The following is a 23,872-nucleotide window of genomic DNA, read 5'->3' as shown; positions in this document are numbered from 1 at the left end:
ACTGTAGTAATTCCTCTTCTCATTTTTCCGCCACTACAGCAATTTCCTTTGAGAAAAAAAATGATCAAAATCACATAGTGTATTTCAATAGCAAAATAGGGACTAGAGCAGTGGTTCTCAACCTTTTTAATGCCGCGACCCCCAACTGGTCGTAAGTCGAAGACTACTCAACCGGTCGTAAGTCAAGGACTACTCAACTGGTGCAGCACCGTTTGCAGAATTGGACTTTTGGTGGGTTCAGCAGGGCAGAGACAGCCTGGACAATTCCTATTGGCTTTTGAAAGCCAATAGAATTAGACTCTATTCAAGAGAGTCTATTCTATTGGCTTTCAAAAGCCAATAGAATAAAAGGGAGTAGCACAGCTAAGGAAAAGGGGGAAAAAATGGCCGATTGTGTTGTTTGGCGACCCCTGTGAAATGGTCGTTCGACCCCAAATGGGGTCCCGACCCACAGGTTGAGAACCACTGGACTAGAGCCTTGATTTCCTCCTGCTTGTAATCTAATACTTTAACCACTATATCCCATTGGATCTTATAAGCAGGAAAAAAAATTCTCTATTTTTCACAATATTACTGAACTTGCTTGGTTAAAAACTGATGTTTGAAAAAAAAAGTAGGAGAGCAAAGAAAGCAGCTTTAGATCGTTCCCAAACAACCTTAGCTCTTCCTGTTCCATAGAACACAAATACAATAGGCTGACAGTACTTTTATTTGTTCTTAAAGCAGGCTGAGATGTTTCAGTCTAATATATGTTAATTATAGAGAAATTTAGACTAAATCAGACTAAACCACTTTTTCCACACTATATTTATATAAAGGCACTATGCAGATCATGACTTTCTTTCTATAACATTTGTAATATTGAAGTCATTGAATGGATTTTATCAGTTTTGTGTATTTAGATGAAAAATAATTTTAGCTTGACTAAAGGAATATAAGTAGAAATGCAGTACATTTCAACACAGTACATAGGAGATGGTGCATAACACAAATAATATTTTTGGACAAAATCAAACTTCATGAAAATTTCACTTTACTTTTTATTTCAAAACCAATTGTTCTCATGTCCTATATAGTTTGCTTTTCATATAACTAAACATCATATGAAAATCTCTATTACTGTATGCTTCAAGATCAATCAACTATTAACAATACATATAATTTAAATATATATTGTTTATTTTGAGGCAGTTTCCACTTCTTTGCAATAAATAAACATCCAGTATTATTTATCTTTGCAAAAAATAAACATCCAGTATTATTTATCTTATAAAAGGAATCTTTTTTGCCCCTTCAGTGCATTTTCACCAAAATACCAGTAATAAAAATTTGGGAATGGGTTGCAGTTTCTCTAAGAAGTTTTTAAAACTTCTGTCAGATATCTTTTAAACAGATATCTGTTATCCCTCATAATCTGAAAAAAAAAATCCCTTATCCAATATGGGTAGATTCTATGGGTAGACCCATAGACCAGTAGTTTCTCACTTGCAACTAGTTTCTCACTTTTTTTTACTATGTTTTAAAAAATAAAAATTTTATTAATGTTTTATCTTTTTTACATGTCCAGCAAACATGATAAAATTTCCCTTCATGTAGTTCATGTTTCCAGCAAAGATTCAAAGTTCATTTATACATTATAGACAATTTCTCTGTTAACAAATATAAAAAATGCATCATCATATAAATTATCTTTAAGGCTAAAATATCATGTAAATTTCAGTCCTTTCAATCACATATTTCTATACCGGTCCATTTGTATATTGTAACCAAAATCTTCAACCCAGTTTGTCATACTTTATTAAACTTGTTCTTTTTCTGTCTCATATTTCAGCAAAAGTTTATATGTATTAGCAATAACATTTTCATCATTAGTGTATAATTCTATTTCAAATTAATCTTGCTTTGTTCAAAAGCGTAAAATCTTCTATTCTTCTTAAATCTTCCTATTAATTTTTCATAGGACAAACCAAATAAACAAATCCTTCTGTTATCAAATCTTTTCTTGTTTTCATTTTACAATCCCCTTGAGAAAATTCCAGGACATTTTGGGGGATTAACCATTTCTCAATTGGTTTTATTTACTTCATTGCAGTGTAAAGAACAGTAATTTTGATTCTGAAAATGCCAATAGAGAGCAAGTTTAATCCATTTCATGCACTGATTCCACAAATCAAAGCCTGACTAGAAGCAGGTATTAGCACTGCTGGGGAAAATGTAGGATCAAAACAGGATTAATTTATTTTGTACTCCTGTTGTTCATGTCTGTTTGTAAAATATATTCCTCTAGACATGCTCCCAAAGTTTGAAAGTTTTGGATCAATGTTTCAATAGATTTCTGTTCTTATACCAGCAGGAAGTAGAAGGAGACCATTTTCACTTCTCTTCTGCAGCTTTCTACTGCTACCTATCAAGCTATTCGCTATCTTCTGAAAATTTGGGGAGCAACAGTGTCCAACTTTTCCAGTTTGGTGGCTTGGTGTGGAGGTGTGTGTGTGAGTGGCAGGCATGTGCACATAGCTCTATTTGTGCAATTGGTGGGTGCACATACCCTCCACTTGTGCGAATGGAGCTTTGTGCATGAATGGAGGGTGTTTACACCCGCATATGAATCATCACTTGTGCAAGGAGGGCGCTTGTGCTTGTGTGCAAAGCTCCACTTGTGCAAATGGAGTTTCATGTGCGAGTGCAAACGTCCTCCAGTCAAACGAGTGGAGCTTTGGGCACACATGCTTGCCCATATCTTCCACAGCCTGGTTTTGAACAGCCCACAAACTGGTACTGGACTGTGGCCTCAGGACTGGGGATCTCTGATGTAAAGGATTGCAGGAGAAAAAGGGAAATGAACATCAATGATCTCCTGCCTCATTCTGTAAATGTAAACGCTCCCATGAATTAAAATAAGTCTTCCAATATTTGATTCATTCTGATTATGCAGTAAAGAAAAATAGTCCTCAGTATTAGCAACTTACATTGAAACTGAAACAGGAATATCGTCTTCCTTTTTTTGCACAATTAATTCTGTTTATAAAGCCTGCCTCAATTTTTTTTTCTAGAATCGGGAACTATTTATCAATTGCAGTGATTTATTTTTTATGGTAATGTTTACTTTTCAGATATAAAAAACATCTACCCTTAAAGTATGCTAATTTTATATTTCAGATTGAAACCTTTTGGCCACTCCTAAATATATACACTGCTGTTCAATATTATTTCACTTATTGTAGGGTAACAGATGGTTAACACATTAATTCGCCTTTCCTATGCCTAGCTTAGTGAAGAGCTCTTTTTTGAAGGTTAAATTATAATTAATAAATCTACTAATCAAGTTGTCCAAAACTTGTTATCTTACTATTTGACATTTTAGTAGCCTTCTCCTAAGCTGATTGGCAATTAGGGTGACCTGAAAATGATGATAAAAACACTTACTATCTATCAGCTGCCATCAAGAACAATGATGAAAATTCATATAGAAGATAAACTGTCCCTTATTAAAATTTAAATGAGAGTGAAAGTGCTCTGAACTGATATGGAAAAGTTTGCATCAAAACTATAATTTGTTTTAAGAATTAATACACTAAAGCTTCTTAATCAGTAAACATTAATTTCTTATGTCACTTTTGAAGGAATTATGTATAGTTTGAGGGAATTGTGCTCAGAATGTCACTGATAATGTATTTACAGCACAATTTAATTTAGTTTAAGGTTACTTAGTATAAGTAATTTAGTTTAGATTATTATTATAGCAGTTAAATTTAGTTTAATATTAAGTATGTTAGTATATTTGGTATATGACATTACTAAGAATTTATCCATTAGTGGTATTAGTTCTTATCACATAGGCCTTATATACAGTAAAAGCTTAATTGAGTTCTATAGATTCAATTTTATACATACTAGATTAATTTTAGGTAAAACTCCTTCTGACAGACAAATATTGTTTAAGTATAAGCTGTCACTTATTTGTAGAAGTTAAACTTTATTAACAATAAATTGACATGGGTCTTATTATTATTTATATTAAGTAGGATATCAAATTGCTATATTATTTCTATTCTGTTTCATTGTATTTTACTTTTTTTATCTTGATATGTTTAATGGGCCTTTTATATGTAATAGGGAAATCATTTATAATAAAGAATCAAATTAAAAACCATAAATCAAACTGGTAATTTGAATGTTCAGAATTGAAACAGAAGATGAGTAGTTTCAGCAGCCCATAAAACTTGATGGAATAACCATCTTTTTAAAGACTTCTTTAAAATCAGGAAGGAGATGATTTGAATATCATGGCAAGATACTGTTCAGAGAAGTAGGACAATAGCTGAAAATACATGCTTTTATTTTATAACATAACCCAATGAATGTTGAGGGTATACTAGGTTTTTCTGAGCAGGTTAAGCTTGCTAAATTCTGGACATGTTGTTTCAAAAATGTTTACCTTAGGTCAGTGGTGGCAAACCTATGGCATGGGTGCTAGAGGCGGCACTCAGAGCCCTCTCTGTGGGCACTCGCGCTGTCGCCCCAGTCCTAGGCCTTCAACTGGGTTTTATAAAACCTTTTGGCTTTAGGCCTCCACCACCGTGTGAAAAAAAAAAGGTTCAATCAGTCAATTTCAACTTCTCGCAGAAAAAAAAAGATCTTACAAAGTTGGAATTGATTGATTGAATTTTTTAGTCCCACCCAGTCTGCCATTACCACCACAGCCATGCCCACCCAATGGGCCAAACCCACCCAGCACCCAAGGATGCATAAGTGGATTTTGGGTTGCAGTTTGGGCACTTGGTCTCTAAAAGGTTCGCCATCATTGCCTTAGGTTAAATTATTTTAAAATTTTAAAAGATTTTGTTGTTTTCTTTTTTAGCTATCCTTTAGCTATCCTTTGCAAGTATAGTTCACTTTTAAGGAGAAAGACTATTGATTTAGACATAAAGTCATAGGGCTTAGTAGACAAAGTGTTTTCATAGTTTTTGTGGTTTGCTGGTTGTGGTTGAAAATTTTTGTGGTAAGTTTCAAGAAAAGACCAGAAGCCACCCTTGCTTCAAGAAATCATAAAATTTGAACACAAGGAATTTTGGCTTAGAGATTCCAAGTGTTTAGCTGGGGAAGATTTTGTTTTCTGTCCCCAATCATAACCCTTCTAGCAATAATCGATAAAACTGCCACAACTTTATGGGGTATAGTATAGGAAAGAAAGTAGTTTGTCAAAGATAAAAGTGTAGAATAAAAATTGCTCGGAAAAAAATAGAATTGGCTGAAGTATACAAAATATAGAAGCCACACAAAGGTCTGGAGACATTTTTGTCTAGATCAGAGAGATGCAGGAGAAAAAGAAGCATTGTTTCTTGAAACATGACTGATGGTTAATGAAACTTTAACCATTTCAAAATAGAAGTTGATCTATTTTGTTGGTCATTCATATTCTTCTTCATTCCTAAGAGAAACATTCATTCATTCTTCATTCCTATGGAGAAACAAGCAAATTAGTATACTTTTTTTTCTTTTGGGCAAAATGTTAGCTGCCATATGATTCATATCACAAGAATATCCAGAAATAGTTCTTATTACATGAATGCAATCCTTCATTTCTTTAGGAAACTCATCAAATTTCCTAATTTTAATCTACGTATGTCCACAGTAGACTACCAACTATCAATATTCTCTACATAAATATTTTCAGATGACCACAGGGAAGGGCTAGAGGCAAATATCCCTGACAGTTATCCTAAGGTATTTCTCCTATGGTTAAGGTTTCTATAGGTGATCATATTTATTATGTCCAATCCTGAGCAGTCTTTGCATAAGACCAAAAATAAATAAATAAATCAAGACGAAGAGCAAGAAGATAAAATGACATACAAATAAGTACAAAGGCAGCCAAAGAAATAGTTAAAGGATATAGGAAAGAGAAAATATGAATAACTCTCCTTTGCTCTTTGGAATGTTCATTTTGGTACTGGAACAAATAGCAAGAAGGGAATTAATGTTTGCATTTACATTCATTAGAAAGGAAGGGATTACAAGAGGGATGGAGGATGGGGAAAAGACATTGAAAATAGTGTTCTGTCATTGGCAGCCATAAGTACACTATACAAAGAGTCCAGTGTATTCTTGATTGTATGCCTGCTTATTCTCTTATAATCCCTTCTTCTCTATTCTCTGTCTATGGGTGGTGGTGGGGACAATAGGTTAGGCATTGACTGATGAGTGCCAGAAAGATCATAAATGCAGACATTAGTAATAAAATTACTTTTTTAGCACCATCATACCTTTGAATGAGGCAGTCGGTAAGTAAGGACCATCAATAGCTTCAAGATATTCCCAAAGGCACTTCCTAGAAGTACATTTCCTTTCCAAGCTATGGAAAAATCCTTCTCAAAACAGCAGAAATAATCCAGAATAATCTTAGCATTCAACACCCTACTTCCAAAATGTCTCTTGCATATTAATATATAATAAAGTATATTAATTAAATATTGACAAAGTTACTTTTTCAACAGGTGACACAGGTGAAGGAGAAGAATGAGAATGACTACATTCTTTTGATCCCAGCAGCATGTCAGGTATGTAGATTTTTTATAAGATATTTGTCCATATGTTATCAGCTTATTTAAAAATGTAATCATATGTGCTACAATGCTGATACAATGTATATACAATTATGTGATCTTTATTTGTCTCATTTTTAAGGATTCATATACTCCTTAATTCATTACACACAGTAAAACTGAGCAATAATTTTTACTAAATGAATATTGATCTACCTGTCAGTCTTCCTGTGTATCATCATTCTATCTATCATCTATCTCAGAGATGTGCAAAATTTTCCTTTCTATACATTTTCAACATTTATTAGCAAACAACCTGAACTTTAATACGTTGTTGACATCTACTGTATATTAATGGTTTTTTTCCTTTAATTGGTAAGAGGTTCAGGGGGCTCCAGTTCATACCAAGATTGCATGTTGTGAAAATCATAATTATCTGCCTTCAACTACTCTTCTCATTTTTCTCCATTAAATCAAATATTAAAAGTTGTAGTATTATAATTCTGAAAGGCTAAATACATAATTAAAGCATATATATGTCTACAAACTATAACCAATTATTATATTTATTAAAATTGAATTTAAGCCTAAGTTTTAGCTTGTTAGACAGTCAGTAATATAGAAGCCAACAGAAACCAATTGGGCCTCTCACATTTAATTCCATTTCATCCCTCCCAAAGCAGCGTCAGGGTCTGCAGTAAGCATTCTGAAGAGAAAACTCTTCTCTGATCTTTGGTGGTTGTGCTTCTGAAATAAGCAGATGCAGTGCAAACATCTACAACCAGGTAGAATAAACCCTAATAAGAAAAAGAATCTTTAGCCTAAGGTAAATAATGGCACTAAATAAAGAATAGCAAATCTGTTAGACACGTGAAGTAAAATATTTTCCATAAACTGGATAGTTGTCCTTGAAAAATGTAAAGAATTGATGAAATGTTAATTCAAAACTTTGTATCAAGATTGAATAAGGTTGTACTCCTGAATTTCATCTAACAAGGATAAAGACAGCTTAGAAATTTCTTACAGGCGTTCTTCAGAGACCACTAAATCTGGCTAATATGATTTTTCTTTTTTTTTAATGTAGTTTATATGTTAAAAAATAAGATAAATACTTGGCCTGCTCAATAGGGAATTATTTGAAAGAAAAAGTGATACTGCCAGCCTTGAGGAAATAGTAATGTTGTCAAGGTTCTGACTAATGGAACACTTCAAATAACTTCCAGGCATTGTTTATTCTAAAAAGTCTTTAATCATATGAACACAGTGTTGGCACAGCATGGATGGATGCCAAGATCTGAAATATCCACCCCAGAACAATTATTTTGCTAGCATTTTTCCTCCTCTTTTGCTGTCATAAATCACGTTGTCCAACCAGCCTGGGGGATAAAGGTTCACTTCCTGCACATTCTTTTTCCCCCCTCCCAGCATCATCTGAATTAACTCTAAAAGTACCAGACAGTTCTGCATATTTTGTTAAAGCAAGAATATTCAATATTAGCAGCATTGACAAATGTCCCTCCTCTTTAAGAGTGCATTACTGAAACCTTCCATTCTAGATAACTATCAGTTTTTAGTCTTCCCTTTTGGGGGAAAAATTAGATAATATTTCAATCAGTCATTAGATTTTGGGGGGGAGCTGTGGAAAAAATTAGTTGGATGGCAATTGCAGAGATTTATAAAGATAATGGATCATAAAAAGACCGAGGAGCACAAGAATGGAATAATAATAATAGTAATAATAATAATAATAATAATAATAATAATAATAATAATAATAATAATAATTAATAATAAAGTTGGAAGGGACCTCATCTAGTCCAACCCCCTGCTCAGGCAGGAAATATTATATCATTTTGGACAAATGGCTGGCCATTCTCTTCTTAAAAATTTCCAGTGTTGGAGCATTCACCGTTGTTGGTCTTGGAATTAATGTGGTTATTATTAATTGGTGTGAGCCCTGTCATACTAGTATATCATTTATTGTTCTGGTTGTTTTAGTTCAACCTATCTGTTTATGGGGGTTCTAACTGATTTAATTATTTTTGCTAGATTTTTTTATTTTGGTAAGCCACTCAGGATCTTCTGGAGTGCACAGCAATAACAAATTGTTAAACAATTAAATACATTTAATTTAATTATTAATCAAGCATAGACTGTTGTTTTATCATGATTAATAAATGTTATTTTATCATGCATTTAGATTTTGTATACTAATTAAAATCTAAGAAACTGGAAGAAAACATTTTTACTTAGGACTTTATTCTCTCAATAAATGATAAATGCTTGTTAATTAAGATTAAACTGTTAGTGTTAGAATGATAAATTTGAATCCATATATTCAAATTAGAAATCCATGTCTGAGTTTTAATCATTTGTACCTTAATGGTTATAGAGGAGATATATGCATGGAGGAGGGAGGGTTTCAGAAAAAATAATAGATGGTTAGAATAAAAATAAGTTACACCATTACCATAGGTAATATATTTTTTTAAAAAATATTTTATTAGGTTTTATAAGGGTAGAGAAGGGATAGGGTTGGTGTAGGTAGGGGTGGAGTTGGGGAATAGGGTTGGGATAAGGGTAAGAGTAGATACAATGGTGGGGTTGCTCCCCACAAAGAGTTCAACACTTTAGCAAGCAGACTATCGTCCAGGTACAAATATTGAATGACAGTAGTTAATATAATACTAAACAATTATAATCACTGATAGTAACAATAATCATAGAAGTAAAGCTTAGTAAATATCATTAATCCTGTTAAATTTCACAATCCTTTCTCGCTCTAACGTAATGCTAGCCATTGATAAAAATTTTCCCATGTTTTAAAATACACTGAATCTTCTTTCTCTTTAATCTCTAAAGTTAGTCTAGAGGCCATTTCTGCACATTCTAAGATTTTCATGATTATAATCTGATCAGGTGGTAAATTTTCATTTTTCCAAAATTGGGCAAATGCAGAAAAAATAATAGATGGTCAGAATAAAAATCAGTTACACCATTGACATAAGGAAGGATAGAAAACCTCTCAAGTCCCTTGATAGTTCTTAAGGTTCACAACCCAAATACAGTATATAAAATGAGGGAAGAAAGACTCTTTTCAAACTATCTTGCAGATTTTATTGGAAGAGCTAATCTTTCATTATATTTCTAGCATTAAAAGCATGCTCTGCTTCATTTATTTCTGAGGTTTCCTTTATGTGTGTGTATCTATTTGAATCCATATTGCCTCTTCATGAGTGCTTAAACTAGTCATTACATTTTTCTCTATTTCCCCTATACTACGTTACTGTTGAGTCCATCGCGAAATGGTAAGACACGAGAAGCAGTTGTAGTTCTCAGGAAACCTTTATTCTTCAGTTCAGCTTACATTGGAATATCGCGGCAAAAGCCCACACCTCGCAGCCTCCTTTTATAGGACTTTCCCGGGTCAATGTGTTACTTTTCGCACACCAGCACTTGCGCATGCGCACAAGCACTGGCGACAGCCTGTCTGGTCCCGGGCAGCTTGCACCTGCCCGGGACCGCCTGCAACGCCCCGAGCCCGCTTGCAAGGCTCAGGACATAACAGTTACCCTCCTCTCTGGCCCTTCTAAGTGACTGTCACTGTTGGGCGTTTCTGTAGAACCTCCTAGGTCCGTCCAAGACCTGTCAGGATGCTGTCTATCCCCTGAATCCCATTCTGTGTCCGGGCTTGTGTGGGTTTCAGTACTGTCCCAAAACTCAGTTGTCCCCTGAGTGTAGTCAGAGGTGTTGTAGTCGGGATTTGGTTCCTCGACCACCTCCCTGTGTGTTTGCCCCCTTCTAGGGACAGGGTTAAAGTCAGGCCAACTAGGAGGAGTGTGTGCCAGCTCTTTTGCAGGGAATGGATTGTTGGGATGCTCCCAGGTATTCTCTCTGACTGGAGTACTGGGTGATACGGGTGAAAAGTGATCATGCCCCTGGGGTGACTCCCTGGCTGGAGTAGGCGTGAATGCCTGATAACTGGTTAAGCTCCTAGAATTCCTGTTTGGAGCACTCGCGGAATTTTGGGATGGACCATTTGTGGCTCCCTCATTGGTAAGGGGCAGCATTCCATGCCCCTCCCTTTGCCCAAAGGGCTCCCCCTCCCCACCTGGAAAAGACCCAGGAGTCTCAGCGGGAATGTCCCGTCTAGGGCGAAGTTGGTCAATGTGCCGATGCAGGACATGACCATTGTCCGGGGATACCTCGTAGGATAGAGGACCTGTGATCCTGGATATAGAAGCGGGGACCCATGTATGACCAGGCCCGTAATTATGAGTCCAAACCGCGGCACCCACAAGTAGTTGCCTAGGTGCCCTGGGGTGTGAGACAGAAGGAGGCAGTCTGTCCGGATGCAACCGGTCAAGCTTGGTAGTCAGTTTGCGCCCCCAACGAAGTTCAGCTGGGCTCCTCCCTATAGAAGTGGACGGTGTGGTGCGATAAGAAAGGAGGAAGTCAGCCAACCTGTGATGCCAGTCCCCGTAGGTGAGCCTCTTCAAGGTGTCCTTGATGATGCGAACCATGCGTTCAGCCATACCATTGGTGGACGGGTGGAAACGTGCAGAAGTGGCATGACGAATCATGTTAGCCTGCAAGAAAGCTTGGAATTCGGAGGAAGTGAATTGAGGGCCGTTGTCAGACACAATGACGTCTGGAAGCCCGTGTGCAGCAAAAATCCCCCTCAGTACCTGAATAGTCTTTGCAGTGGTGGTGGAAGAGACAGGTACAACCTCAAGCCATTTTGAATGGCTGTCAACGAGGACCAAGAAGAATTGACCCTGAAAGGGCCCAGCGTAGTCAATGTGCACCCTAGACCATGGAGACTGTGTTTCCTCCCATCTATGCACAGGAGCTTGGGGCATTTCAGGGCGTGAGCGTTGACAAAGGTGGCAAGCATGCACCTTAGCTTCTATGTCTTTGTCTACACCTGGCCACCACAAGTGGCTGCGTGCAAGAGCCTTCATTCGTACAATGCCAGGATGACCCTCGTGGAGGGAAGCTAAGACCCTAGTCCTCATTGAGGTGGGAATGACAACTCTGCTTCCCCAAAGCAGACAACCCTGAGAGGTGGACAACTCATTCCTTTTAGACCAGAAACTCTGAAACTCAGGACTAGGACAGTGCTCAGGCCATCCAGACAAAACCCAAGAAAGGACCCGTGAGAGTGTGTGATCTATGCCTGATTCAGTGGCTACATCCCTGGCATTCAAGGGGGACTCGGGCAAGGCTTGAATGGAGAGAATATTGATGGCTGGTGCGGGGTCAGCCTCTATTACCGGCAGGGGTAATCTACTGAGGCCATCAGCATGGCCCATTTCCTTTCCAGGCTTGTGAAGTAGGGAAAAATCATATGCAGACAAAAAGATAGACCACCTGAGCATCCTGGGGGAGATGATTTGGGGAGTTTGTTTTCGTGTGGTAAACAGTCCCAACAAAGGCTTATGGTCAGTGAAGACCGTGAAATGCCTTCCATACAAAAAATCATGGAATTTTTTAATTCCAGCAACAACAGCTAAGGCCTCCCTGTCTATTTGAGCATAGTTGCGCTCAGCTGAAGACAATGTCCTGGAGTAATATGCAACAGGAACCTGAGTTCCATCAGCCCTGAGGTGGCTCAGTACAGCACCCACCCCATAAGGGGAAGCATCACAAGCGATGCACACAGGAAGGGACTCATTGAAGTGAGCAAGTACACTGTTAGAAGTGAGTAAGGCCTTGACCTCATTGAAACTAGCCTCATGTGTTTGAGACCACTGCCACACTGCCTGTTTGTCTAATAGCCTGTGAAGAGGTTCAGCTACACTAGCCTTATGTGGAAGAAAGGAATTGTAGAAATTCAGAAGGCCCAGAAAAGCCTGTAGTTCGGCCTTAGACTTTGGCCTAGGGGCTTGCATAATGGCTTTTAGTTTGGATTCAGCAGGATGAATCCCAGCAGCATCAATTTTGAACCCCAGAAACTCAGTAGAAGGTACCTCAATTTTACATTTGTCCTTCTTGAGTTTGAGTCCCGTTTTCCTGAACCTTAACAGGACAGCCCTTAGCCTTTCAGCTAGAATGTGTGTGGAGTCTCCTGCAATTAAGACATCATCAAAATAGGGGCAAACCCCTGGTATACCCCGTAGTGTGTTTTCCATTACGCTTTGGAAAATCCCAGGAGCGACATTTACTCCAAATTGAAGTCTCTTTACCTTGAAAGCCCCTCTGTGGGTCACAATAGTCTGAGCTATAGCAGCGTCATCATCAACAGGCAGCTGTTGATATGCTTGAGCTAGGTCAAGCTTTGCAAAAACGCGCCCCCCCTTGAGGGAGGCCAGGATATGACTGACCACAGGAACAGGATAGGCATGTTGCTGCAATGCCTTATTTAGAGTGCATTTGTAATCAGCACAGATGCGAATGTCCCCATTTGCCTTAAGAGGCGTGACAATGGGGGTCTCCCATGGACTGGAGTCAACAGGTTCTAGAATTCCTTGTTGGATCAGTTTGTCCAACTCAGTGTCAATTTTACTCTTTAAAGCAAAAGGGACCCTTCTTGCTTTAATTCTAATGGGAGTGACCGTGGGGTCTAACTTTAATGACACAGGGGGTCCTTGGAATGTGCCCAGCTGGGGGCTGAAAACGTCTGCAAATTCTTTGCAGACTTCCTGTAGGTTGAGTGTTTGTAGGCTGTTGAGCCCTGTGATGTGTATCCCCAAGGCCTCAAACCACTCGAGTCCTATGAGACTCGTTCGTTCACCCTCTACTAGTAGTAGGTCTAGTGGACCCTCAAAATCCTTATACTGTACGTTAAGGGTGGCCTCCCCCTTAACACACACTCTGGAGTTTTGAAAATCCGTTAGCACAATGTCAGAAGGCCTCAACTTGGCCTGGGTTCCACTGCCGGAACAAATCTTCCTAAATGTGTGCATAGAAATGATCGAAAGTGCAGACCCCGTGTCCAGTTCCATAGTTAATGGAACCCCTTGTAGCTTCACCTTAAGTGACAGCTTTTTCTTAATGGGCTTGTGTGTGCCTGTCCTGTAGATGCTTCTTCGCGAAGCGCAAAACCCCACCCTATTCTGGCTGGGGACCCTGGTACCTTTCAGGCGCAATTCTTCCTGAGGTTGTACCTTCTGACGGCCCAGGCACACAGCTGCAATGTGTCCTTGGTTTCCGCACGCCCGGCAGATAACGGACCGGAACTTGCAGTCGGCTCTCTTGTGGCGACCTCCACAACCGATGCACTTGGGGAGAGCTGAAGAGCTTCCTCTTGGTTTTCCTTCCTTTGTGGGGTAGGGACGGTCCACTTCCTCATCTGGATCCTCCTCTGAGTTCCTTTGGACTTCTTCCTGGTGCACGGATGCAGCATCTGGACTGTTTCTGATCGGCCGCATGTTCTTGATGGCGCCGCCCGCTGCTTCTTCTGCAGTGACCTCTCTCAAGGCATCTTGGAAAGACAAGTCCTCCTTGGCGAAAAGTCTCTGTTGCAACTCTCGATGCCTTAGCCCGCACACAAATCGGTCCCTCAGTTGTTCTTCGAGGTCCTTGAACTCGCAATGTTTGGCGGCTTTCCTTAGTGCGGCGATGTACTCCTTGGCCGATTCTCCAGGTCGTTGATCCCTCTGCTCGAAGGTGTGGCGCCACGCGATGATGGACATCTTGGGTTGGAAGTGATCCTTCAGTAACTTCTTTAGATCTGCGTAGCTGACAGACTCTAAAGGAACAGGTGCTGCGAGGTTCTCGGCGATTTCGAATGCGTCTTGACCGCAAACGCACAACAGGGTGGCAGCCTTCAAGCTCTCTTCCCTCACCTGGTTCACCTTGAAGTAGTTTTCCACCCTGGCTTCATAGGACTCCCACCTCTCTGGATGTGAGATGTCGAATTCCGAAAGCCTTCCAATCTTCACCATTTCGTATCAGGAAGGGTCTATCAGCCAGCCTACCCCCGAATGCACACTGGATTGGCGGGTAGCTGCCGAGTCAACGCCGTTCCTGCCGCTCCGGACTCACTCGGGTAAGCTTACACCTTCTCTTCTTCGATGTAAGGCAATCCCACCTTCGTCACCAGTGTTGAGTCCGTCGCGAAATGGTAAGACATAGGAAGCAGTTGTAATTCTCAGGAAACCTTTATTCTTCAGTTCAGCTTACATTGGAATATCGCGGCAAAAGCCCACACCTCGCAGCCTCCTTTTATAGGACTTTCCCGGGTCAATGTGTTACTTTTCGCACTCCAGCACTTGCGCATGCGCACAAGCACTGGCGACAGCCTGTCTGGTCCCGGGCAGCTTGCACCTGCCCGGGACCGCCTGCAACGCCCCGAGCCCGCTTGCAAGGCTCAGGACATAACAGTTACCCTCCTCTACTCTATCTTACCCTTCTTGTCCTATCCTACCCTATGCTATTCTACCGTACCCTAACTATAGAATTTCAGTAGGCAGATCAGTTAAACCAAAAGTAATTTCAGTTACTTTGAAAGCAGAAAGATGCCATTGATCTGATGGAACTGAAGAGAAAAGCATTAAAGTCGCTAGCTGAATAGTTATGAATAGGTAGATTATTTTATACATTAATACTCCTTTTTAAGTAGCATAAAAAAGAAAAAAAGGAAAGTGGAGATACAGCTACCAAGCTATAGTTTATCCTTCAATTTTCTCACTCAAATAAAAAAGAAACAATACTTAAATGATTTGAGTCTTCTGCTGAATTGATTGAAAAACTCTGTCAGAACAACCATTCACAAAACATTATGTGTAGGTGCATATCCTTGCAAGTATCATAAGGGAAGTAAAGTAAAATAATTTAAGCCTTTATATATGAAGAACATCAAGTGTGCAAATTATCATCATTTTTATCAACATCATCTTTACTTACAGTCTATCATACTGTAAATAAATAAAATAATTTAATTTATAAATAATTATATCTGAGTGTATATGTAACTGAATAAAACATCCACAACGTAGCTACAGTTTTAAATGACAAGTAGTTATGGCAATAGATAAAAATCACATTGATTCCATATAAGAAGGGATTTTGTAGTTAAATTTCTTTGAAGATAATTATGAAGAACCCATTGTTTCAGGTCCATCAAAGCTTTTTCAGAGTTGAGCACCTTGATCTAAATTTATGCTTTTCTTCCAAATTAATAGGTAATTATCTTAAAAGATCAAGAAAGCAAGGGAGTTATCTTTAAGATTATTGTAATTCTAAATTTAGGGTGGCAGAACCACATACAAGCCTTTATCAAGATAGTCCAATCTCCAGGACCAATAAAACATTGGAAATATGCTGGGCGCTCACAGTAAGGCTCTTAAAATTTAAACTGGATTATAGAAGGCTTGAGTAATGGTGATCACAATCACTGTGTGTCACTTAACAAATGGCTTATTACCTTAGGTCTAGATATTTTTATTCCAGCGGGGCATAATTGCTGCAGTAGCAGTTGCCATAAAGTAAAATGGCCTTTGCAAGTCTGTCAGCCCAAATAGAAATGGCCATTAGTTGTTCTTTCCAATATGCTAAGGAATGAATAGAAGTGCCCAGGCATATAAATAACTTGAGATGTTCAAAAATGAACCCCTTTGTTTTCCAAAAGCAATGGCAAATTACCAAACTTTTATCATTGTGTTATAATGAGATGCCTTGTCATTATAAAAGCTCATTTTCTTGATAATTAGACTGCATAATAATGCAGATTTTGTGGCACTTCTAGTTTCATTTTTCCTTTAATTCCTATTGAAAATGAAGATTTTGTAGGAAGAAAGTAGATTAGAAATGTGGATGGTTTAGAAAAATATTCCAAAATACATTTTACAGTACTATTTCTAGACCAATTCAAGACTGCAAAATAGCATGCAATTTTTTATGTTTGAGAACTGTTTATTAAGAGAGATTATAAACAAAACAAAAGGGTGGAAAGGAGACACTGAATGGCTAATGGATAAAAAAATAGATATAGTGTTAGCATTTCAGATTTTGAAATTAGCATCTATGAAGTGCTGAAATTATTTTGAATTTTAACAAGAACTGAAAAATTGCTGACATAAAGGAACAATGATTGATCCCCATTTTTTAAAAAAAATTAAAATCAATTCCATCGGAAAATCCACTTAATGCCTTAATAAGGAAATATTTCAAATATTTTTAGGACCATCGTGCTTTTCTTTATGACCAATCATCCCATAGAAGCATGAGAATGCATAAGAAAGTTGTAGTTTTGTCATTGTTTGACAAATAAATGTGTTAATTTGCATGTAAATTGAGACTGAAGAAATCTATTATTTAGTTGAATTGGGAATAGGTTGAAAAAGAATCTGTCCAGCCACTTTTTCTTTAAGTATTGTTCTTCTCTTCTGGCTAGAAAATAATAAATTAGTATTGTTGTATTGAGTTCATTTAACTCTAGCTCATTTGTTTTACTTTAATGAAACTGTGATTATAAATTGGATTATATTTGATTTCATTATCTCTCTTGAGTTGAATTCTCTGAATCTAACTCATATCATGTCTGTATATCAAGAAATCAAATATCTAGAATATAGCTTTCTTATAAGGAAGTTATAATAAAGAAAATTTATATATAGGGTTTCAGTTCATTAGGTGTCATTTTTGCCATTTCTGCAAATTCCATTAACTTAACCATCCATTCTTCAATTTAGGTAATTATATGTCTTTCTAATTTGTGCATGTAGGAGTCTTTTCACCGTTACCATGTGTAAAAATAAAGTTCCATAAGTTCTTTTGAACTGTTTATCCTATAATCCCAAAAGGAAAATCTCTGGTTTCAATAGTACATTCACTTTTAAAAATTTCTGAATCAACATACATATTTGAGCTCAATATTTTCTAGCTTTCTTAAATATCCACCAAACATGAAAGAATGTACTATTTGATTATATTTCAAATATTTGAAATCCAGTTTTTGATCATTTATTCAGTGCTGGATATCAAGGATACATCATCCTCGACTTTCCACAAAGGCATAAAATCCTGACTTTTGTAGGCCTTGGATTGAGATAGTTGGGACCAAAATTTATGTCTGTATATTGTGCTTGTATCATATTTTGGGTTTTGTTTACAGTGCTTTTTATGTTATTTGTGAATTATCCAGAATTATTTGGAATCCAAATTTAAATAAATAAACAAGTTTTAATTAACCAGATAGTGTTATTATGCGAAAGCTATTAAAACTTATATGCATAAACCATAAAGAAATAAATGCTTAAGGCTTAGAATTAGTCGAAACATATTTGGGATAAACACATGTCCATCATTTGATAAAAATAAAAAATAAATAAAATATAAAAACAATAAACAAACAAACAAATAAATAAAAAACAGAAAACAAACTCAAGGAGCAGACTAGGTCTTTTTCTGCTATCAGTTTTCTACGTTTCTATTTGTTAAAGGATTTGGAGTAAGTCAATACTGTACAATGTTTGTATTTTCTAATTGCTGGTATGTATGCAGTGTTATATTGGTATGAAAAATAGTTTGTACTGGGCTTTGGTTCCAGTTGTGGTATATGACAAAATGCTGACATTAAGATTAGCAAAGAATCCTGCATGTGACATGTACGTGATGCACTTTGGCAATCTAGTATATTCTTTATGTGAACTTGTCAATTAACCAAAGATATGATGGGTGACCAAGGTCAATGGGCTCCTATGGGGATGACCACAATATGAGGAAGATTGCTGTTTGGAATACTATAGAAATAAATGGCAGTCAATATTTCGAGCTTTAAAGGTTAAAGCACATTAGAAAGCCTTCACACCCTTATTGTTATCTAAATAACCTGCACTGGAATAATATCAGTTATTGATCAATAAGTATATTAATATTTTAGAACACCTAATTACACTTTTAAATAATGCATTGCAAGTAAAAGTTTAATAGTTTAAAACTACAAAATAGCAGTATATTCAATTAGAATATTTATTTTCACAACTTGGTCTATAATTACTTAAGTAGCACCTAAATGTACCTTACGAACAGTGCTGAAATGTGTTCTGAATTATTCTAAATTTATAATATTTTAATAGTTAATTAAATAGTGCAGTTAAAGTGGGTATTAGTTTGGGTTTTTTTTAACAAGGATTTTAGAATGAAGACTTGGAATATCCCATAGTAACAAATCAATAGTTAAACATATTATAGAATACAACACATGGTATAATCTTAAAATGAGATGAATTCACAACAGTGCCACTTCAGATTTGCAATTTTAAATCGATGATATATGTTTGCTCTCTGCTTTTGAACAGGATCTCTATTGTAATGGTAATATGGCAATGGAAATGTAATGGAAATCAATATCACACCATGTGGTCATAATTCTCTGTTTAAAAATGAAGCTGTACTGTCTATATTAAATACCATGTTTGTATTTTTTTCTTTCCTTTTTCCTATTTCTGTTTTTCCTTTTTTATATGTTTCCTTTTTATTTCTATATATTAAAGTAAAATTTAAAAATGTAAATGAATTCAACGAAAATCTCTCTCCTCCTTATATTGTGCATTTGTAAAACCAAGAGAAAGGAAAAGGAATAAATAGATCTGAATGGATGTGGTGTAAGTTTCTAGAGTAGAGTTGATTAATGTATGAATGGAAGTGTCCAAGAAATTTGTGGAATTATGCTAATGAAGTGCTTGGTGGAATAACACAGTAAAAAGTGCTTATAAATAAATCTATTGCAAAATATTTAGATAAAAGATGCAGTACAATAGTATAAAGAATAAAAGATATAATGAAAGAGAGTAAAGAACAGTGCAGAATTTTTAAAAAGCAGAGAAAATGCAGAGCAATATTGATGGCTTTTTAAAAAAACGTGGATAGCTGAAATAAGTTAAACAAGTTAAACAACACTACCCTAAAAATTATTTTCCTTGTTTGCCTGTTTTCTGAAGAATAAGGTAAAGGAGATATAGAGAAATCTATTTAATATAAGCAGATATATAAATAAACTTTTAGATATTTTTATAACAAATATAATGTGTCACAAATCTTAGACAGACATAATTTATTAGACAACTTATAGTTACACTAATGGCGACTGTCAGAGAGAGAGTCAAGCAGGAAATTAGTCTGAAATCTTTATGTGAGGCCCAAGATGGCAAACTCCAAGTGCAGCCAAGGACATGGCAGCCAGACAGAGTAGACAAGGCTCTGCCCGCATTTCCCATCGTGCACAGTTGATGATGCGGGGCACGGGCAGAGGGCATGGCTGCTGGGCGATCTGTGGCGGACCCTGGAGGCAGTGAGTGGCCCTGCGGACAGGTGTGGTGGGGGTGGAGCAGGGGCAGGGCAGGGGTGGAGTGGGGCGGGGCCAGTTTTTGGGTACTCAGTCTCTAAAAGGTTTGCCATCACTGTACTAGGGAATTCCTTGAGTTTGGCATTCTGACAAATCAGTTATCAGCAGATACATAGAGATAAGACATAATCAAAAGTCGAGGAAGGAAATAAACAGTCCAACATATCATCTCTAGCAACCAACAATCAGATAAGCAGGAAATAGCTCCAGATAAACAGGGAAGAAACAATATCATAATCAAAGAATTATCAGAGAAATAGTGACATCCCAATCAGTTTTGGTACAGCAAGTTATGCAGTTTGGACTCCACTACTGTACTGACATGCAGTTCATCTACAAATGGAAATAATTCAACACCATTTTTACCCTACCTAGATGTGGTTAACCAATTAAGATCATACCAAAAACAAGGTGTGTAATACTCCGGGTCTCAAGGAAGCACACATTAATATCTAAGAAAGTAAAGATCTCTATTATATTGGCAAATGTCAGTGTTCGTGGGATTACCATCTGGAGATTATTTAAAACAATAGTATGCAGAGTTGCAAGGAGAAAGCCAGAACTCTCCAAAAAGAAAATTGCTACTCATCTACAGTTTGAAGAGGCTAGGTGCATAAACAGAAAGCTGTTAGGAGAGTGTTCTATGGATAGACAAGACCAAAATAGAATTTTCGATTTGAATGAAAAAAAGTTATATTTGACAAAAGGTAAACACTGCATTATAGTGCAATAAGAACAATATCCCATCTGTTCAAGTATGGTGGTGGTATGTTTTTTTTTTCTTGCTTTCCTGCCTCCAGATCAAGACAACTTGCTCTCATTGATGGAACTATGAATTCTGAATTGAACCAGCAAATTCTACAGAGGAATGTCAGGGTATTTATCCATGAACTAAAGCTCAAGAAGTGAGTCATGCAGCATGACAATGACGCAAAATACACAAGTGGTATGGCTGAAGAATGGTTAAAGCAGAAAAAAGTTAATCTTTTGGAATGGCCAAGTCCTGACCTTAATTCTGTAAAAAATGTGGAAGGATCTGAAGCAGTAGTTCATACAAGGAAGCTCACCAGCATCCTTATAGCTATTCTATAACGAGAAATGGGCACAAATTCCTCCAAGCTGATGTTCCGGACTGACAACAGACACCTTTAGCTTCAGTTATTTCATCTGAAAGCAAATGTTTGCATATTTTGTCACACACAAATCTGTAACTTTGGGTTTTTCTCAGTAAATAAATAAACAAGTAAAATGTTTTTCATTAAATTTGTTTAGTTAGGTTAAGTTCTCTTTATCTAATTTTAGAGAACAAAAAATATTTTAGGTCTTATTTATGCAGAAATATTGAAAATTCAGAAGTGTTCATAAAATTTTAAGTATCATTGTATAAACGACTAGCAAACCTCATTCATTCAGTGCACTGATGATGCTAGCTATCCTGGTAACATAAAAATATAGAGACCTAGTGGTCCATTAAGTCTGCCGTTTGAGTTTATTTTTTTCTTTTTAATTAATTTATTCATTTACTATTTATTAATTATTATTTTTATATTCTATTTATTTCTATTTTTCTTATTTTTAACTTTTTGTCAAATGGTGAATATATGTTTATCCCTAATATGTTTAAACCAAGTTGCTGATGATTTACCCACTACTTCCACTGGAAGTTGGTTCCAAGCTTCCATACTTCACTTCTGTGAAGTAATACTTTGCAATAGAATAGCACTTAGACTTATATGCCGCTTCAAAGTGCTTTGTAGCCCTCTCCAAGGGGTTTACAGAGTCAGCATATTGTCCCCAACAATCTGGGTCCTCATTTTATCGACCTTAGAAGGATGGAAGGCTGAGTCAACCTTGAGCCAGTAAGAATCAAACTGCCGAACTGAAGGGAGTCGACAGTCAGTAGAAGTAGCCTGCAGTATTGCATTCTAATCACTGTACCACCACAGCTCTAATATTTCTTTTGAACTTTCCTCTTTCAATTGAACATTATGTATCAATGTTCTTGATTTTTGCTTAATATTGAAAAAATTGTCTTTCAGCACCTTATTTATATCCTTAGTACATTTAAAGGTTTCAATCATGTTCCTCCTTTCCGTTCTGTCCTCTAGGCTCTACATATGCCATTTCCTCCAATCTGTCCTGATGTATTTTGTCCCTCAGACTTTGTACCATTTTTGTTGACCATCTCTGGACTCACTCAATTTTATCAATATCTTTTTTAAAATGAGATTTCGAGAACAGGACAAAGTATTTCAAATGGTGTCTGACTAAAGCCCTATATAGTGGGATAAGGATCTCCTTTTTCCTCCTGGGGATCCCTCTAATAACAAAAAGTCTGCAACAAATAATCAAGCTGAGAAAACACCAAGAACCAATTCTGGTTTACATACAGTATATTGTTCATTATTGAAATATCATTTTAATTAAAGTGACCTATCTTATATCTTATAGCTAGAAAATCATTGTTTTTAAACTCTCACAGTGATATTTAATAAATCCTTGTTACAGAGCTAAATACATTGCTTAACATTGGATTCCTCAGTATATTTCTCTTCAAAATAAAATGATCTAATTAGGTTGGCTTGTCATTTGTCCTAGATACAGTTGATTCATAATACTATACATATCACATTGGTATTTTAATGGTATTTTGCAAAAACTTCAGTCATGACTGATATTGTCATTTACAGTGTTTTACCAGTGTTTTTTTCATAATTAGATATTATTATTTTCTTTAATTAACTGATTGCTTATAACTACACTGAAAGTTAAAATCTTATAATTACCTATAGAATATTTTTATGTAAATTTGAATTACATTTATAAATACATAACCACCCCCAGTTCAATATAGAATTGTGATATAAATATAGAATTGTGATATATATTACACTAATGCTAGTCAGTGTATGAATAATGCCAAGGTTGTTATAAGTCCCAAAGTAGGAGTGGCATCTGATTATTACTTGTGACCACAGGGCTGACCAGAAAGCAGCAATAGTAGTAAGACTGGAGTTGCTAACTGTGCACACATAAGGATGTTAGCCTTAGATAACTGAGTATCCCTCAGGTCAGCCCACAAAAAGAGCCATGTCAAACAAGGCTGAATCCTTGATGTTTTCTGTTTTAAGTAGCTGAAAATTGTTCATGACCAGCTTCGACCTTCAGGACCTTAAATGATCATATGAGCAAGTCAATAAATTGGTGGTAACTTGCCCAGGGCTTCGTGTTTTAAACAGCAGAGTGGTGAAAGTTTCTTGTGTACATAATTACCTTCGTTGGATAATACCGGTATAAAAAGGATACTAATTTCTAACTTTCTAACTTCACTGAATGGAAGCTGACTGTGGTGACTAAAAGTACATGGCTGGAAAACTGTACATCTTACCAGGGCAATCAGTGATGCATGTGAATTCCACCTGATCAAGAAAAATTGAGAAACACTTCCTTCCAGAATTTCACAGCTAAGCAGGATCTTGGTAAAGTTTGTCAACCATTTTTTTAAGCCTGCAGATTATGATCTTTCATCTTAGGATGGGCTGATGCACTTTTCTAGCAGAAAATAGAAATGGGGTCTTGTTATTTACTGAGAAACAGTAGTGCATGGAAAAAATATGTGAAAATAACAATATTTTGAGAGTTCAGCACTTCTCAAATTGCTGATTTGTCCATGCTGGGGGTATATGCTTTCCAGACTGTATAGATATGATGACATTTCAAATTACAAGGTATCAATTCAGGAGGCAAAATGAAACAGTAATTGGAGTTATTATATAGCAGAAATAACATGCAACAGATATGCAATTCACTGTATGAACATAAACTAAAATTAATACTTTATAGAAGTAGTCTTCATCATGGTCAAACACTCTTTTTAGATTCTATTTACTGTTTAGAATAGCTAAATGTTCAGTTGTATTCTTTTTCCCCACTAAGAAACGCACTTAAATGCATCTAAATAAAAGTGCTTCATAGAACTTGGCAAGGTATTGATTTTCAATGTAATTAGATTACATTTACTCTGTCCCTTTTGCCT

The 23,872-nt window shown here is 36.7% G+C and overlaps 1 protein-coding gene across 9 annotated transcripts in view; it reads left to right on the top strand.

The window, feature by feature from the left end:
• THRB (thyroid hormone receptor beta) overlaps positions 1-23,872 on the top strand; it is a 288,188-nt gene that overhangs the window by 206,520 nt on the left and 57,796 nt on the right. For all 9 annotated transcript variants that reach the window (XM_039343673.1, XM_039343665.1, XM_039343671.1 and 6 more), the window contains one exon: positions 6,498-6,560. In XM_039343673.1, the coding sequence (XP_039199607.1) occupies positions 6,498-6,560 (63 nt within the window). The remainder of the gene's footprint in view (positions 1-6,497; positions 6,561-23,872) is intronic.

Source organism: Crotalus tigris, unplaced genomic scaffold (genome assembly GCF_016545835.1).
Source record: "Crotalus tigris isolate CLP2741 ecotype Arizona unplaced genomic scaffold, ASM1654583v1 scf7180000017871.4482833, whole genome shotgun sequence".
In the NCBI taxonomy this organism is placed as follows: Eukaryota; Metazoa; Chordata; class Lepidosauria; order Squamata; family Viperidae; genus Crotalus; species Crotalus tigris.
This window is presented reverse-complemented; position numbering and strand designations above follow the sequence as displayed.